Raw genomic sequence first — 17,086 nt, 5'->3', positions numbered from 1 at the left:
GAGAAACTCTCCAACATCAAGATGTTTTAGAGCTTGCCCACTCTGACTTATGCAGGCCAATGTCTGTCCCTTAGGAGGATTCTTGTACTACATCATCTTTGTTGATGACCTCTCCAGTAAAAACATGGATTTATATCCTCAAATATAAAGAGTCTGAAGAGATTTTGACAAAGTTTAAAGAATTCAAAGCTCTTGTAGAAAACATATCAGGAAAGAAAATTAAAATTCTAATAACTGATAATGGTAGATAATATACTTCAGAGATCTTTCTTAACTATTGCAAAAGTGTTGGGATCAAGAGGGGGTTTTCAGTTCCTTACAATCCCCAACAAAATGGGGTAGTAGAAGGAAGGAATAGAACTATAGTTGAAGCCGCTAAAGCCATGCTGCATGATCAAAACTTAGAAACTTACCTTTGGGGTGAAGCCTCTAACAGTGCTGTTTTTGTTCAGAATAGATGTCCCCACTCACATCTAAAACATAAAACCCCCGAAGAAGCCTTTTCTAGAAAGAAACCTAATCTTAGTCATCTAAGAATATTTGGGTGCGGACTGTTTATATTCACATTCCTAAAGAGAAAGGAACTAAACTAGAACCTTCAGGGAAAAGCGCAGTTTTCATAGGATACAATGAAACATCTAAGACATATCATATATGCATCCCTAGACAAAGAAACATTGAATTGGGTTGAGATGTAATAGTTGATGAAGACACTGCGTAGAAGAGATTCAAAGTTGAAAATGAATCAAATAATGAAGAAACCCAAGAAGAATCAATTCCTGAGATTTAGAGGGAGAATCAAACTAAAGAAAATAACTCCTTAGAACCTATGGATATGACATATATATCTAGAGAAAATAAGAAGAGACCTCTATGAGCCAAAAAGATAATTGAAGAATTTGAAAATATTGCAGCTCCTTCTGAATCTATTAGAGAAAGAAAAAGACCAAATATATTCTCTAGCTATATTGCACTCATGAGTGAAATCTCAAGTTTTGAACCTTCAAATGTTGAAGAAGCCATGAAATAACAAAACTGGAAGGATGCCATGACAAAGTGTTAATGTTTCGTAGCTTCAGTCTAATAAACTCTAGTGAAGATAGGTATATATATATTTAATATATAAGAGATGTACATAAACATATACATACATATATATTTATATATATTATTTATATATTAGAGAAAGAGATATTTTATAATGATTAATATTATGAATAGACATGTCCGTGAAGAGACATGTCTATTCAGAACTCATTCTCCATATAAATATATTGATAGCTCCATTTTGAAAAACATATACCACAAAAAAAGGCAATGCAACTACATTTGCAGCAATCTTGAGAACATTAACACAAACGAATATAACTCAATCATCAAGAATGACATTTGGGATATTGTTCCTAGACCCAAAAATAAATCAGTCGTATCCTCTAAATGGTTATTTAAAATCAAGCATGCCTCGGATGGAAGTATTGATAAATACAAAGCTAGATTTGTTGCAAAGGGTTTCTCTCAAAAGGAAGGAATCGACTATGAAGAAACTTTTGCTCCAGTTGCTAGACATACCTCTGTTAGAACTGTAATAGCCATTGCTGCTTCTAAAGGATGGAAAATACATCAATTGGATGTTAAGACCACCTTTTTGAATGGAGTAATAGAAGACCTTGAGCAACTTGAAGGGTTTGTGGTACATAATAAGCAATCTCATGTATGCAAATTGAAGAAGGCATTGTATGGGCTAAAACAAGCTCCTTGAGCTTGGTATGAACGGATAGAGCATCACTTAACTAAACTTTGTTTCTCAAAAAATAGTGCAAATCCTAACTAGTATTTTAAAATACAACAAGGGGATATGTTGATTCTGGTACTATATGTTGATGGTCTATTGATTATAGGAGAAGATCACCTAATTGTCAAGTGTAAACAAGATCTGGCATCCGAATTTGATATGAAGGATCTAGGATTACTACACTACTTTTTGGGACTAGAAGTATGGCAACATGCTAATGAGATTATTTTAAAACAAGGTAAGTGTACATTGGATATACTAAAATCATTTGGAATGATGGAAAGCAAACCTATGAAGACTCCAATGGAAACATATCTACAGAAACTAAAAGAAGCAACTAAAGATCCTGGAAATGCTGATCCTAACTCTCTACCAACAAATTATTGGGTCCTACAATTATGAACAACATATTGCAATGAAGGGGAGCGGGCAGGGGAGAGATCGGGAAGTGCATGTTCAAATTTCAAACCTGGCGCCGGGCGAGAAATCTCTGGGGGGTGGGTCTTGGAAACCAGGTACGTAGGATGGGATCTAGGCTGACTGTGGAGAGGTGGAGTCTGGGGATGGGGACCCACGTGCAAACGGTGGAACCCAACAAATGCCAGAAATACAATCCAAGGTGGACAAACGAGGAATCTCCCAGTGAAATGGGCCTCACGCTTTGGTGTTAAGCCTTCGGGTAAGTCCTCTTTCCCTTCGGTTAAGGTTGTGTTAGGTCTGGATAAGGGATCGTGCACGATTGCCATTCCAGACAAAATTGTTGACCACAGTATTGCTTCGATGGCTTCCACACTTGTGGGGAAGTTTATGGGTTAGGGATCGAACATCGATGTTGTTCGGTCGTTCACATCGAAGAAATGGAGTATGAAAGGGCAGGTCAGTGTTATTGCTATGGCAAAGGGATTTCTTTCTTTTGAATTCACTTGTAAAGAGGATATGGCCGACATCCTGTGTAAAGGACCTTGGATCATTGGAAGGGCTACCCTGATGTTGCCAAAATGGTCTTCTAAATTGGACTTAAACAAATCTTTCTATCAGCAAGCTCCAGTATGGGTAAGACTCCCTGAGCTGACCTTGGAATTTTGGAGTGAGGGTGTTTTTATGGGTGTGGCCAGTTCTTTTGGAGAGCTTCTCTCCATAAACCCAACTACTGCTTCTAAGAGCAGGTTGACCTATGCAAGGATCTGTATAGGGGTAAGGGAAGGGGATGATATGCCTGAAGTGGTGTACTTTTAGTCAAAACTTGGCACGCATATTCAGCAGTGGGATTATGAGAATGTCTCTTTTGGATGTTTTCATTGTTTTAAGACAGGCCATAAGGCTTTTCAATGCTCGAAAGCAAAGTCAGTTCAGAGGAAGAAGAATCCCTCTGCTGCTTCTCTCTTACGGTCAAGAAAGTATTGAAAATAAAGACCACCAACCAGGGCCATAAGGGTCCTCTTTTGGCGAATCAGAAGGTAGTTGAAGATTCAAAGAAGGTAAATCAATTGCAACCCTTTGATTCCACTCTACCTTTGGGCACGGATGGAAAGTCTGTTTCTCAGGTTGAGCTGTTAGATACAGCCCCGAACTCCTCTCTTGTCATTAGGGAGCGGCAAATGATTAATGTCCAACCCCAACTGACTGATGGTGCTCTGGCTGAGGGAAGATTGGATCCTCAAGTGATTTCAGGTGATGAGGAAGGCAAGGATGCCCCACAGCAGGCTGTTCAGGAGGCTGTGATGTTAAGCTCACCACTTTCTATGGGTAGGCTTGACCTGGCTTCCATTGAGGTGGAGAAGGATAGAGTTAATAGGGCTATTGTCATCTATCAAGACCCAGAGGAAAATCTTGTTTCCTCTATTGTTGGAGGGACCAGCTCAGGTAAGTTGAATGTTTTGGTGAAGGAACTGGACTAGTGGGAGGATCTTCCAACCAACCCAAAGATTGCTCTTAAGGCTTCTAGGTCGTGGAATTTTGGCATGGAGAGTGAATTTCTTCTATCCCCTAAGCCCAGGAAGAAAAATGTGAGAGAACCTTCTTTGGCCTCTTCGGTGAAGACTAGAAGCAGCTGCAAACAGGATGTGGGCTCAACGGCCAAAAGAGGTAGAAAATAAAGAAGGAAGCCAGAGAGGAGGAGACCAGAAGAAGCTTGGCGAATGGGCGCTAGAGAACTCTTTAGGAGTGTTCCAAGAATTAATCATGAAGATCATATCATGGAATATTAGGGGCCTTAATGGAGCCCATAAGCAAGAAATTATCAAGAACTTGATTAGAGATTAGAGACCAGACATTTTGATGATCCAGGAAACTAAGATGAAAAAAGACTTTTTGGGGAAGATTAAGTTTAGCAACTTGATGAGTGGGGAGGCTTCGGACTTTGATGGTGCCTCTGGGGGACTGCTGACCCTTTTTAACACCAAAATTTTTAGAATGGAATCTGCTTACAATGAAGGTAATATTCTTTTGTGTAAAGTTCTTCATATCCCTTCCAATGATAGCAAGTTCTTGCTGAATTTATATGCTCCCAACAATAAGAGAGAGAAAGAATTACTGGACTAGAGCTCGGAGTCTGGTGTAGAGCAGCAATTTAAAGAAAGGAATAATTATGGGTTACTTTAACACTCCTCTGTTGGATGAGGAGAAGAAGGGAGGTCTGCCTCCGGAGTGGGAAAGTAAAAATGACCTTTCAAACTTCATTAATGGTCTGGCTTTTTTGGATATGGACCTCATGGGGGGTACCTTTACTTGGTCAAATAAACGCATTGGTTAGGAATGTATTCAGGTCAAATTGGACAGAGCTCTTATCGCTCCCGACTGGCTGCAATCTTCCTCTTGCAAATTAGCTCTTTTGCCCAGAGTGGGTTCTAACCATTCCCCTATTTCCTTGTCGGTTGTTCCTTTAGGCCCCAAAAGGCCTCCCCCTTTTTGTTTTGAAAAAATGTGGACCTCCCACCCTAATCTTTTAGACAAGATTAAGCTCTGGTGGAGTATTGATGTGGAAGGCACAACTATGTACAAGGTAGCCAGAAAACTTAGCAACATTAAAAGGATGGTTAAAGCTTGGAACAAGTCAGATTTTGGCCACATATTTTTTTGAGAAGGAAGTCCTATCTGACAATCTTTCTTCTATCCAAGCCTCAAATCAGGGGGATGGGTATGACGAGCTAAACAGGGAGGCTGAGTTGTCTATCCTTTCAGATTTACACAATATTATCAGTAAAGAGGAGAAGTTTTGGAGACAAAGATCAAGGGTTAACTGGCTCAAAGAGGGAGATCAGAATACAAAGTTTTTTCATCTTACTACTCTTAAACATCGTGCTAATAACAAAATCACAGGTTTAAAGAAAGGTCAGGGAACGCTAACCAAGGATGAGGATATCTCAATTGAGGCTGTTTCTTTCTTCTCCTCCCTGTTGTCTTGGGATCCTATGCTATCCAAAGTGGATGAGGATGACATTGTTTCCTGCATCGGAGCATCCTCCCTCACCATAATAAACTGCTTCGAGCCATTCCCTCTGCTTCGGAAGTTGAAGAAGCTCTCTTCTCTCTGTCGACAGATAAATCTCGTGGCCTTGATGGTTTACTTCTTTGTTTTTCCAATTGTTTTGGTCTGTTTTGAAGAAGGATGTGGTGAAGGCTGTTCAGGAATTCTTTGGGGCTAGAAGTATTCTCAAGGAGATTAACTCTACCTTTTTAGTTCTCATTCCTAAAGTTTTTGGAGCCAATTCCTTGGACAAGTTTAGACCTATTAGTCTTTGCAATCCTTTTTACAAGATCATTTCGAAGGTTCTTACCTCTAGGTTGCTCAAACTCCTCCCTTTGATAATTTCTCGACAACAAACTGGTTTTGTCCCGGGCAAACAAATTTTAGACTCCATAATGATGGTGCATGAAGTGATTCACTCTATGGAAGCTGGAAAAAGGGAAGGGATGTTACTTAAACTGGACCTCTCAAAAGCCTATGATAGGGTTGACTGGTCTTTCCTAGATATGGTGCTTAAGGCTTTTGGGTTTGATGACAAAACTTGTAAGCTAATTTCTCAGCTGGTTACTACTTCCTCACTTGCTGTCTTAGTCAATGGATCCCCCTCCGATTTTTTCAAACCTTCTCGTGGTCTTTGTCAGGGGGATCCTCTCTCGCATATTCTATTCATAATCTTGGCGGAATGCTTAGGCAGACTTATAGAGAAGAATAAGAAGGAAGGGAGAATTAAAGGTTTTAAACCTTCCTCTAAAAGTGCCCCTTTTACGCATCAACAATTTGTTGATGATACTATAATGGGAGGGGAGTCTTCTGTTAAGGAGGCAAAGGCAATGAAGGACATCTTGGATATCTACTCCAGAGGGTCGGGACAGTCCATCAACTGGGAAAAGAGTTCTATTTTCTTTATCAACACTCTTGAGGACAGAGAGAAGAAAATCTCCAGAATTCTGGGTTGTAGTGTGGGGAAGCTTCCCTCTACCTATCTTGGGCTTCCTTTGGGCACGAATCCTCCTGATTCTTTCTGGAACGACATTATGGACAGATTCAATAAGAAGCTGGTTGGTTGGAAAGGGGCCTGTCTTAGCCAAGCTGGAAAATGTCAACTGGTAAAATCCACCTTTTAGAACTTGCCTGTTTATGCTTTGAGCCTTTTGGTGATCCCTGGGAAATTTGTTGAGAGGATGGAAAAAATTTAGAGAGACTTCTTATGGACGGGGGCTGAAAAGAATAAAAGGTATCCTCTTGTTGCTTGGGAAAAAGTCTGCCTCCCCAAGAAATATGGAGGTCTAGGCATCAGGAAGCTTACTCACCTCAACAAGGCTCTTTTGGCTAAGCAAATATGGCGTATCTTTAGTAGCACAGGGGAATGGAGAGACATTATGGAAAACAAGTATATAAAGAGGCCCTCTAAACAGTTTACCCTCTTCAGGGAAGATATCCCAAGAGGTTCTGCTGTTTGGAATGGTTTTTTAAAAGCCAGGGACCTGGCAAATTCTAGAGCCTCTTGGAAATTGGGAAATGGGGAGGATATCCAGTTCTGGTCCGATAGTTGGTTTATTCAGGGCCCTCTTATGAATAACCCCAGCTATGAGGCTTGGGTGAATGATTGCATCAACCTTTTTGGGCAGAAAGTTAGTAACTATAGGAACGACCAGGGATGGATAGGCCTTTTCGTCATCTTTGAAGATCTTAATCCTATCATGATAATGCTAAACTCTATGGCCCTAAATAACAACAAGGATGAATTGGTTTGGGGAGATAATGCCAATGGGCTATATACTGCTGCCTCTGGGTATTCGGCCTTTTGGAGATTAAATGAGATTCCTCCTTGGTCGAGGGCTTGGCTTCCTGGCCTCATTCCAAAAATTAATATGTTCTATTGGCTGGCTCTTCAGGACAAAATCCTCACCTAGGATAACCTCATTAAAATAGGTCATATTATGCCCAACAGATGTGAGTTATGTAAAGATCAGACAGAGATTGGCAATCATTTGTTCATTCATTGCTCTTTCTCCACGAAGGTTTGGGTTTTCCTAACCCAGGACTTGGGCTTCAGCTGGTGTGTGCCTTTTAACCTTTTGGATTTCTTCTGTCAATGGAAATGTATGTTCAATAGGTTTGATTTGCAGGAATTAAGTTCCTAGATCTTGCCTCATTTTTGTTGGAGCATCTGGAAGGAGAGAAATAATAGAATCTTCAGAGATAAAGAGGAGCCGGCTATAGTGATAGGAAAGAAAATATTTGCAAACATTAAGGAAAACTATTCAGTAAGGAAAGGGGGAGATATAGAATTAGGTGGCAGAAAAAAGAAGGCAAAAGACAAAAAGATGAAAAGACAGGAAGCTAAATGGCTTCTCCCCCCGGAAGGATGGCATAAAGCCAACTTCGACGGAGCGTCCAAGGGAAATCTTGGCTCCTCGGGAAGTGGAGGCATAATAAGGAATGAAAATGGCGATGGTATTGCGGCTTTTTCCCTACCGCTGGGATTTCAAACCAACCATTTTGCAGAAGCAAATGCTGCGTGTAATGCTGTCAAACTGGCGTTTGAAATTGGAGTTACTAACCTTTGGCTTGAAGGGGATTCAAACATTATAAATTGTATTAATGGCAATGCTCAGCCATCATGGTCGATTGCAAATCTTATTGATGAGACTCTTGCCAAATTCGGTAGAGTCCATGTCATGCATATTTTCTGGGAAGCTAACTCGGTTGTTGACAAGTTTGCAAATATAGGGGTCGGCACAAACCAAATTATGACATGGCATCCCGGAAATATTTTGCCGGCGGATGTCAAAAGCATGATCAAACTGGACAAGATCCAAGGAAGTACAGAGAAGATCAATGTGCAATTATGAGTATGAATGGATCAAGGGGAAAGGGTACTTCTCAAAAAGGTAGCATGGGAAATTGTAATAGCTGTAATTTATTACAGACTTTTCGATACGCTTTTTGGGTCTTTTTTTGCATTTGCAATAGGAGCAACAGAAAGGTTATTTCTTTCTGTATTCAGCTCAACCAAAGGGGATCCTTTCAGTCTTAGTGCGAGGTGCATATGAGAATTGAGGGTGCGCAGAGTGCAGATATGGTTGGTGAAAGGTGCAGAAAGGAGCCTTTTGGTGAAACAGAGAAATGGAGGAGTAGGGAAAAAGTTTGGGAGTAGCTGGATCAGGGCGGGATCACTAGATTCATTGCGAAATTGCATGGTTTTGATCAGGAGGTGACTAATAGTATGGTGGGTTCATCGAAGGACGACAAAGTTAAGGTGAACGGGGTTTCTTTCATGATCACTGAGGAGGTGATATCGATCGTCTCTGAAATTTGGATTGAAGGTTTTAAGTTTTTCAGGGACAAGAAGTTCTCGGCTAATGCTGTGCGGGATTTTGTGAAGGACACAGAGGAACTGAAATCCCTGAAGAAGATTGACACGTACTATGTTCCTGATACCATGAAGAAACTGTGGAGGTATGTTCTGAGAGCTGTAATCGAGTACATTACTCTGGACCCTAGGTTTGATTGGGCTCGTACCCACCATTTTGTTCTTTTGAATCATTTTCGGCACAACTATAAAATTTCTTTTCCTTTTTACTTGTTAACTTCCATGAGCAAGGCAGTGGTTAGCTTCAAAAAGAAGCCCACTGATAACCCCGCTTTGCATGAGGGGCACATGTTGCTCATTTATGAGCACTTTAAGGCTTAGACTATAAGCAATGCCCCCCCTCAGACAGAGAATGTGCCCTCTGGAAGCTCCAACTTCTCTTCAGACTTGGATGATATTCGGAGCTTTAGCTCTGAGGATGGCGGGATTTCTTCCGTTGATAAAATTGTCACCCTTCAGGTCAAGAATTCGCCTTCTTCCATTACCCCTAGTAGGAAAAGCCCTAGGGCTCATGGGCAGAAGCAACCTATGAAGGATGTGAAGGTTGACATCGATGACGAGGAGAATGTGGAGACGAAAGAGGAGGAAAAGGAGATATAGGAGGATAATAAGGAAGACCGGGGAGGGAAGAAACGCAAGAGGGAGGGTCTGGAGGATGAGAGATTGCAGCAAGAACGAGATATGTCTTCGTTGCCTCTTTCTCATATCCATACTCAAGCCCAACCAGAGGAGCAAAAAATGGGTTTGAGAGTGAGGCTAGGGAGGTGCAGGTTAAAGACAGGAGGAAAGCTTGGAAAAACTTTAATGTTAGGACCTTGAAAATGGGCATTTTTAGAGAGGCCATGAACTTGCAGGTCCTTGTGGAAAACCAAGAAGAGGAGCAACTTGAAGAACTCATAGACCTGACGGTTGTGGCTATTTCGAATAATGCAAGGGAATTTGGGTTGAACCTCTTGAACAATGCCCACAACAGTATGATTGATAACTTGAGATCAATCAAGTGGCTTTTCCATGCGCTGGAGGAGGTCAAAGAGCAGGTGGGTCATATGGAGGATAACAGGAATGGAGCAGAATCTGATAATAGAGGCGGCAATGGTGAGAGGCTCAGCCTGGCAGAGAGAAGGATTAACAACCCCGAAATCTACAATCATAATCTCTCGAACCAGATGATTTCGCTACTAAGCTCCATTAACAACAACATTATGTCTTTAATTGGCTGGATCAAAGATAGAGTTATGAAGGAAGAAGAGGAAGGAAAAGATAGGGAAAAAGCCAAACTGGAGGTCGACACTACAAAGGACAACATCAACAATGGTCAGGACCAGGAGGATCAAAGGGCGCACCAGCAAGAGGCCGAGGAGAACCAGATGGCCTATGAGGCTGCTCAGGTCATGCAAGACCTAGAGAGAAAGAACGAGGACTAATCCACTGCTTGTTCTTTTGTCTCAATTTGTTTTGTGGCTTTTTGTCAGGGCTTTTGCCTTTGTTGTTTCTGTTCCTGGTCTTTTCTTTGATCTTTGTATTTAGGTTGGGCCTTGGGCTTATTATCAGCCTTTGAACTTGAAATCTTTTGGCTGGGCTTTTCACGCTTATTATCAGCCTTGTTATTGTTTTAACCCTTGGGTTTCAAGGTCCCTGTAAAACCTTTTTATCTAATCAAAAACAAATTATTGGGTCCTTTATGTATTTAGCAAATTGAAGACTTGACATTTGTTATGCAGTAAATGCACTAAGTCAATTCATGTGTGATCCTAAAAAGTTCATCTAGTAGCAACAAAACACATTCTCAGATATCTTCGTGGCACAGTTAAATATGGCTCAAGAAACTCAAATGTTGAATTAAGTATAAGTGTTTATACAAACTTTGATTGGGCAGGAAATTCTTTAGATCGGAAGAGTACATCAAGATGTTATACCTTGAGATCAACAATAATATCATGGTTCAGTAGAAAACAATCATCAGTAGCTCAGATCTCCACTGAAACATAATATATAGTAGCATCCATGGGAGCTGGAGAAACCGTATGGTTGAGGAAGCTTCTAGTTGGGTTGTTTGGAAAGGCACTAGCATCCACAACTACCTATTGTGATAACCATAGCTGCATCAAACTCTCCTTGAATCCAATATTTCATAATAGGTCAAAACACATTGGGATACTATATCACTGTATACGAGACATGGTTGATTTGAAATATATTAGTACAAAGAATCATATTGCAGAGATTCTTACCAAATCACTTGCCAAAACAAAGGTGGAACACTTTCATAAGGAACTTGGTATGATTGTAATTTCTGAGAAAATGTCTTCGAACAATTAATTATTGTACATTATATATTATAAATGTTATGAATTTATGATCTTCACTTGTACTTTCAAAAGTTATTGGAAGGTGACGACCTTACAATAATTTAAATCATGATATACATTTTATGTAAATGTTGAAATAGATCATGAAAGGCCATATCTTGTAAACCAACAATTAAGTGTTAGATGTCATTCAATTGACGGTCTATGAGTTGTTTGTATAAAAATATGATAGTTATTTGGTGAATATCATGCCTTGATAGTTTGATATGCCATTATCTAATTGAGTACTTGGTGAATATCATGTATTGATGTTTTGATAGGCCATTACTCATAGTTATTGGTGAATATCATGTGTTGATATTCTGACAGGCCAATGTTCATGTTACCTAATATGATATGAACATAGTATTTGGTGGATATCATGTGTTGATATTATGATAGGCCAATACTCATATGATATCATATAATGGAAGTCTTTTGATCGAAGATTTCCTTGATGTGTCATTTCTGAATATTGCCAATGATGTACTATTTATTATTTACTTATGTCTTTATCCTTCTAATCTAAGTGGGAGTGTTAATGTATAGCTTAGTGGGATAAATAAATATTATTTATTTATATGTATTTGCGCATTAAAATATGGTACATATTTTTTTGTTTTTTCAATTACTTTTATATATATATATATATATATATATATATGCAAATAAATAAATAAAAATTCAAATAGAAATCTGTGCAAATAATAGTGAGACCAACTATTCTAATCCCCCTGAGATACATTATTAAGTCACTGACCACTTCTTGTCGGGATTGATTAATATTGGTTAGACATGACTAGGAGCCACGTCATGATAGGACGTGACTCCTGATCGGGTCACACCTATCGTGTATGACTTCCAGGTCACCTACTTAACATCGCTCAGGTCTATCAATAAACACAGTGAACACATAATTGAAGCAGTCTTCAAGTGTTAATTGCAGGGCACAAGCACAATCAAATTACTAACTCTTTAATTCTGGTTTCATTGGAAGTAAAAAAAGTCTGATCTAGTACTGAACACTCAAGCCATATTCTGGATGGATATTGGATATAATATCTTGAAATATATATATTCATATTTTTATAAAAGAATAGATCAGAAGTATTATAATTTCATCACTGTCCGGAAGTCTGATTTTAACACCTTGATCATCTTATTGATTTAATACCGATGAGTAAGTGATTTTAATAAGAGCTGTCTGCTTGAGATGAAGGTGCCAAGTAATATCAATCAACCTTTTGTTAAAGAGCTTGCCTCAGGGAGATATGAAAAAACATGTTATTAAGTGCCTTGATTTTGCACTCGAGCAAAAGAATTAATACTGAAGGAGAGAGAAGAAGATGGATGCATAGAAAGTGGGGATATTTGTGGCAGGCAACTCTTGTTTAGTGGAAGATTCCTCTCAATAATGTAATGCCCCCTTCTGGGATTACCCTATTTCTAGCTTTTAAACACAAATTGAATAAAATCATGGTAATATAGTTAGAGATATGACTTTATGGTTTACTCAGATTGTAGACGCTAGATAGATCCTGCAATCTTGTTGAAAAATAATTTAAGATACTACTAGGATCATCTCAAGCGTATAAGTTATGCAACTTAATATTTGGGTTCTGTCATATTTGGGCTTGGATAAGGAGACATGATAGGGTGCCTGAAGCGATCCTCTACCTTAGCTCAAGAGTGGATATATCCTTCCATCATGAGGTGGTGTACATAGTGAGAAAGCTTGTACCTGTCCTTCCTATTCATGCCTGTATTAGTAAGTAATTTAAACATTATCACGCTGCATACGTCAAGCATATGTATTAAACATATATTTGTGCACGCCACAAGTGAACAAGAATGCTACTACCTGCAATAAATAACAATTTCTGATATGATCCTGATTGCTGATATATACTCTGTTGATATACTCTTGTGTTGTTGAATGTTTGTTTGGTTGAATAATTTCCTTTTTATTTGATGATTTGAGGTACTGGTGAGTTATAAGTAATTTTGGATTAGATGATTGAAAAGTGATGATATATATTAAATGATTGTTGATTTGATAGAATGATGCTTGATTGCTGAATTGTATGTTTTCTAGATCCCAAGATGAGGTGATTAGCGCTGCAGATTCGATGATTGTGTGCTTGATCTTGCTGATTGATTGTTTGTTTGATTTCTTGACGGATAAATAATTGATGGATGAAGGATTTGTTTGGATGGATTCAGGAGTTAGAATTGATATAAGTCCTCCTTTAATGCTTGGAATGAAAGCTCCTTTATTGGTGAAAGAGTCACCACCTTTCATAAGATTGAGTTACCACTTTTTATTGTTTCTTTTGAGAATAATATACTACACCCAAAATTGATCCTCGTGATGATGTCCTCAATCTCCCCTTTATTTCATGTTTGCCCTTTACAGTCACAACCTTTTGCAATTACTAGCTTTTTGAAGAGTCACAGCCTTCCAAGATTGTCAGTCATTGAAAGAGTCGCAACCCTTCATCACTGCTGCCTTTTGAGAGAGTCATAATCTTATTTTCTCTTCCATTAATTGAAATTCTTTCTTGAATCACCCCTTCCCTTTTCTCTTCTTTCCTCTCTCCTCACTTTCAAATGAAGATCTCTTCTCCATTTTATATCTCATGTTTGATGGAGTCTCAACATGCCTTTTTGACCATTGGCATTCATTAAAATTAACTTAGTTACTTATGTTTTATTTTTTATTTTTTATTTTTTACATTTTTAATTGATTGTTTTTAATATTATTTTTTTAAATATTAGAATTGTCTTATTATTGCTTATTTTTTAAGCCTGTCTCAAAAAGGAAACATTTCACAGAAAAATATTCTCATAAGTTTCTGCGATCCTTAGAATTTTTTGTTTAAGTAGAAGGGGGATGAGTATCGAATATGTATATGAATTTGATCATTTATAACAAATCTCCATGGTGTTCTAAAAACAAAAATATCTGCAAATATGTTGCATGACAGTAGTACTGATTCATTGTTAATTCGATTTGGTTAACAGTACTAGCATTTATCTTGTAGGAGTTATTACCTCAGTTGTGATTAGTTGAAAATTTCATCCATTAGTTCTTTCCGATAGTCTTTGTGGTATCATATGCGGTTTGAGCTTTGTTCCTGGGGATTAGAAAAGTGTTTTTATTTATTTATTTCCTGTATTGCTTTAGCTACAAATTATTCCGTTTTATCCTGGCTGTCATTATTTTGATCTTATTGCAGAAGCTTTTCATGTGTTTGTTTTTAAAAGCCTGGGTGCAGGTTGTAACTGCACAAGTGTTTCAAACTTTCTGAAATTACAGGTTTAGCTTTATAGATAGTGATGTACCCACTCAACTTGCTCTACAATTGATTTCTTTTGGCTTGTTTAAAATATTTTTCCATGGAAATACATGAATCATGTGGGATGTTTACCGAAATGTTCACCATAGTAAATTTTTTATCTTGATTGTAATGTTGGTTGGTAAAGGAAAATCTTTTTTCTGCCTCGTAATTTTATTTTTATTGTAATGTTGGTTGGGTCAGTGTGAAATATCTTTTTACTGTCTCATTTATTTGGACGTTTTAGGAACTCTTGTATGTTTTGCACAATTGCTTGCTTGTGAATTGCTTCCTTTTTGGGATAGGATATAGTTACATATCTTCATTTTCTGTTTGCAGGGGTTTGGGCCGTCTGAGAAGTTGAAGCCAAAAATGCTTAGGACTGACACTGCTACATCTGCTGTTAAGGTTGGACAGCAGGTTGTTTCTCCAAACAGAGCAACTGGGCGAACTGAACCTCCCAAGATGCCTCAGGTGGGGAAGCTTCTCGTTTTGAAGTCAGCTAGAGAGAAGAATGGAGTTTCTAGGCCTGTGATGTCAGATAGCTTGACCCCCCCGATGGGAGGGATTGTCAACAACATAACTGCTGGCTCCCTAACTGCAGGTGGTGGTGCAGTTGGAAATTCTAGTGTGACAGGTCACAGGAATTCAAAATCTTTTTTGGATCGGAAATCAGCATGTGTATCGACTGGACTTGACCATGGGGCATCACAGCGCTCTAAAGATAATAACTTAATGAATGAGGAGAAAAAACCACTTTCCCAAGCTCAGAATCGGACTGATTTTTTCAATACTTTGAGGAGGAAGGCTTCGGGGTCATTGACAGAACAGAAAGCTGCTGAACAAAATGCTAATGTTGCCCCAAGTAGTGAGACTACTATAGTAGTAAAAGAAAATGGTAATTTGGATAGTGTATGTGAGAGCTCTGGCAATGCAGAGCCTGCAATTCAAGTAGCATGCAATTTGGTGAATGTTATAAATGCTTCAAGTGGTAATGTCCAAGCAGAAACTGATACTGCGGTGGAGTCCAGTGAAACTGGTAGTCCGGCATCTGCGAACATGTATTCTTTTATTTGTGGATCTGAGGAAGAGGAAGCTGCCTTTCTTCGATCTCTTGGGTGGGAGGAAAATGCAGGAGAGGAAGAAGCACTAACAGAGGAGGAAATCAATGCATTTTATCAACAGGTAGCTGATCCAGAATTCTCCTGTCTCAAGATTCATCTATAATATGTTCAATTGTAATTTTAAATTCAGCAAAAAAAGCTTTCCAACAAGATTTTATCATTTGATACCTTGATCAGAAGAAAATGTTTATATTTTTCTATTTTAATGATCAGTTGGTGCTATACAGCAGATGAAGTCAAGGACAATCTCTGCTAAATTTAGCAGGGCTTGTAAGTTTCCAAATGTGGCAGTGGACATGCATGCTGGCAGCTTGGGAAGTATGTCATCCGAGCTAAGTTCATCAGATTCTGAGCCTGATTGTGATTCCTAGGCATAGTGGTAATTCTAGTCAATTCATTTAGCTTTGTCAGGATTTGTTTTGAAAACGGTGCATGATTATCATGCAATGAATTTGTAGGATTTTTTTTGTCATGGAAATCTGTGAAATGGGATTGATTGTGACATCAAGATTAGTCACTCGATCACCTACCAGCTGCTTAAGTGTGAATATAGAGTATTTTGAGTAGCAAAGAAGTTTCTTATTATAGTCAGCTGTTTTGACAAGTGGTTGCTGTTTGGAAACGATTTTACAGCAACCAAATCTGTAGGATTCAATTACTTAGCAAGTGAGCAAAATAAGTTTTTGACTTGAGCTGCAAATATTCATGAATGCAGCCTTATCCTTGAATTGGCTGCAGCAGCAGACCATCTCTTCCTATTCCTGTGGCAGGTTCATTTCGTTTCCTGGCATTTTGACGAGGGTTAAATTTTCACAGAGTTTGTAACTTTGGCTGCTAGCAGCAACATTGATTATACAAGTTAAATTACCAAAACAACCCCCTTTTTGCCACTAAATCGATAATTTCTATATTTAAGATTGGTGTAATTGTTATATTAGTTTGAATAACTTGTTCTGTGCATCTTTTAAGCAAATTAGTTTTGCTTGCATAATCTTCTGAATTCAAACTAATCAAAATCATTGTTTCAAGTTTGCTTTGCACATCTTAACAATACAACGTGACAATGAAAATTTGCAAGCGAGTTAATTCAATATTCATAAATCTGCATTCTCCAATGTAAATTTGAGAATGCAAATCTTTGTAAATGCTGATAACTGAGGCGCTACAAAAACAACCACTACCGTGGTAATGAGAGTTCAGTTGTTTACACAAGTTTCTATGGTAATGTCATTTTAATGGAGGTTGAGAAGACTTAGAAACCGTATTAAGATATTTGAAAACACCTCAATATCCGCACTTCACATTTCTTATAATGAATGGTGGTGTTTTGTCAATGTCTGATTTCTGGAGGTGTAAATTTTGCAATCGTCCATTTAGATTGGAGAGAGCAAATAGAGAGGATTGCGCCCTGCCATCTTGGCAAAGTGATCAATTATTCTCAACTTCGTTACACCGGACATATCCATTAGATCACATTTGCATGCAATACATACACCTTCATTAGCCATTCCTTTGAGGATAGTGTCTATTGATAGGGCCTGAGTTTAGATGCATTGCATCTATTAGTAATTGCAAATATCCCATTTTTTATTTCTCTAATTTTATACATGGGATGCTACACCATTTAGAAAGCTGATACGCA

The 17,086-nt window shown here is 38.5% G+C and overlaps 1 protein-coding gene across 3 annotated transcripts in view; it reads left to right on the top strand.

Moving 5' to 3' along the window:
- Positions 1-16,339, top strand: part of LOC149535216 (uncharacterized) — a 33,364-nt gene extending 17,025 nt beyond the window's left edge. Inside the window, exons 4-5 of one of the 3 annotated variants that reach the window (XM_089803133.1) lie at positions 14,660-15,505; positions 15,675-16,339. In XM_089803133.1, coding sequence (XP_089659259.1) covers positions 14,660-15,505; positions 15,675-15,815 — 987 coding nt within the window. In that variant the 3' untranslated portion in view covers positions 15,816-16,339. Of the gene's footprint in view, positions 1-14,659; positions 15,506-15,657 lie in introns of all 3 variants that reach the window. The other 2 variants (XM_089803132.1, XM_089803134.1) reach the window with 2 other exon arrangements.
- Positions 16,340-17,086: the final 747 nt, after the last annotated feature.

The sequence above is a fragment of the Cupressus sempervirens genome, chromosome 10, assembly GCF_028749045.1.
Source record: "Cupressus sempervirens isolate cs-2001-9-10 chromosome 10, ASM2874904v1, whole genome shotgun sequence".
Classification (NCBI taxonomy): domain Eukaryota; kingdom Viridiplantae; phylum Streptophyta; class Pinopsida; order Cupressales; family Cupressaceae; genus Cupressus; species Cupressus sempervirens.
The sequence above is the reverse complement of the archived record's forward strand: the minus strand, read 5'-3'. Positions and strand labels throughout refer to the sequence as shown.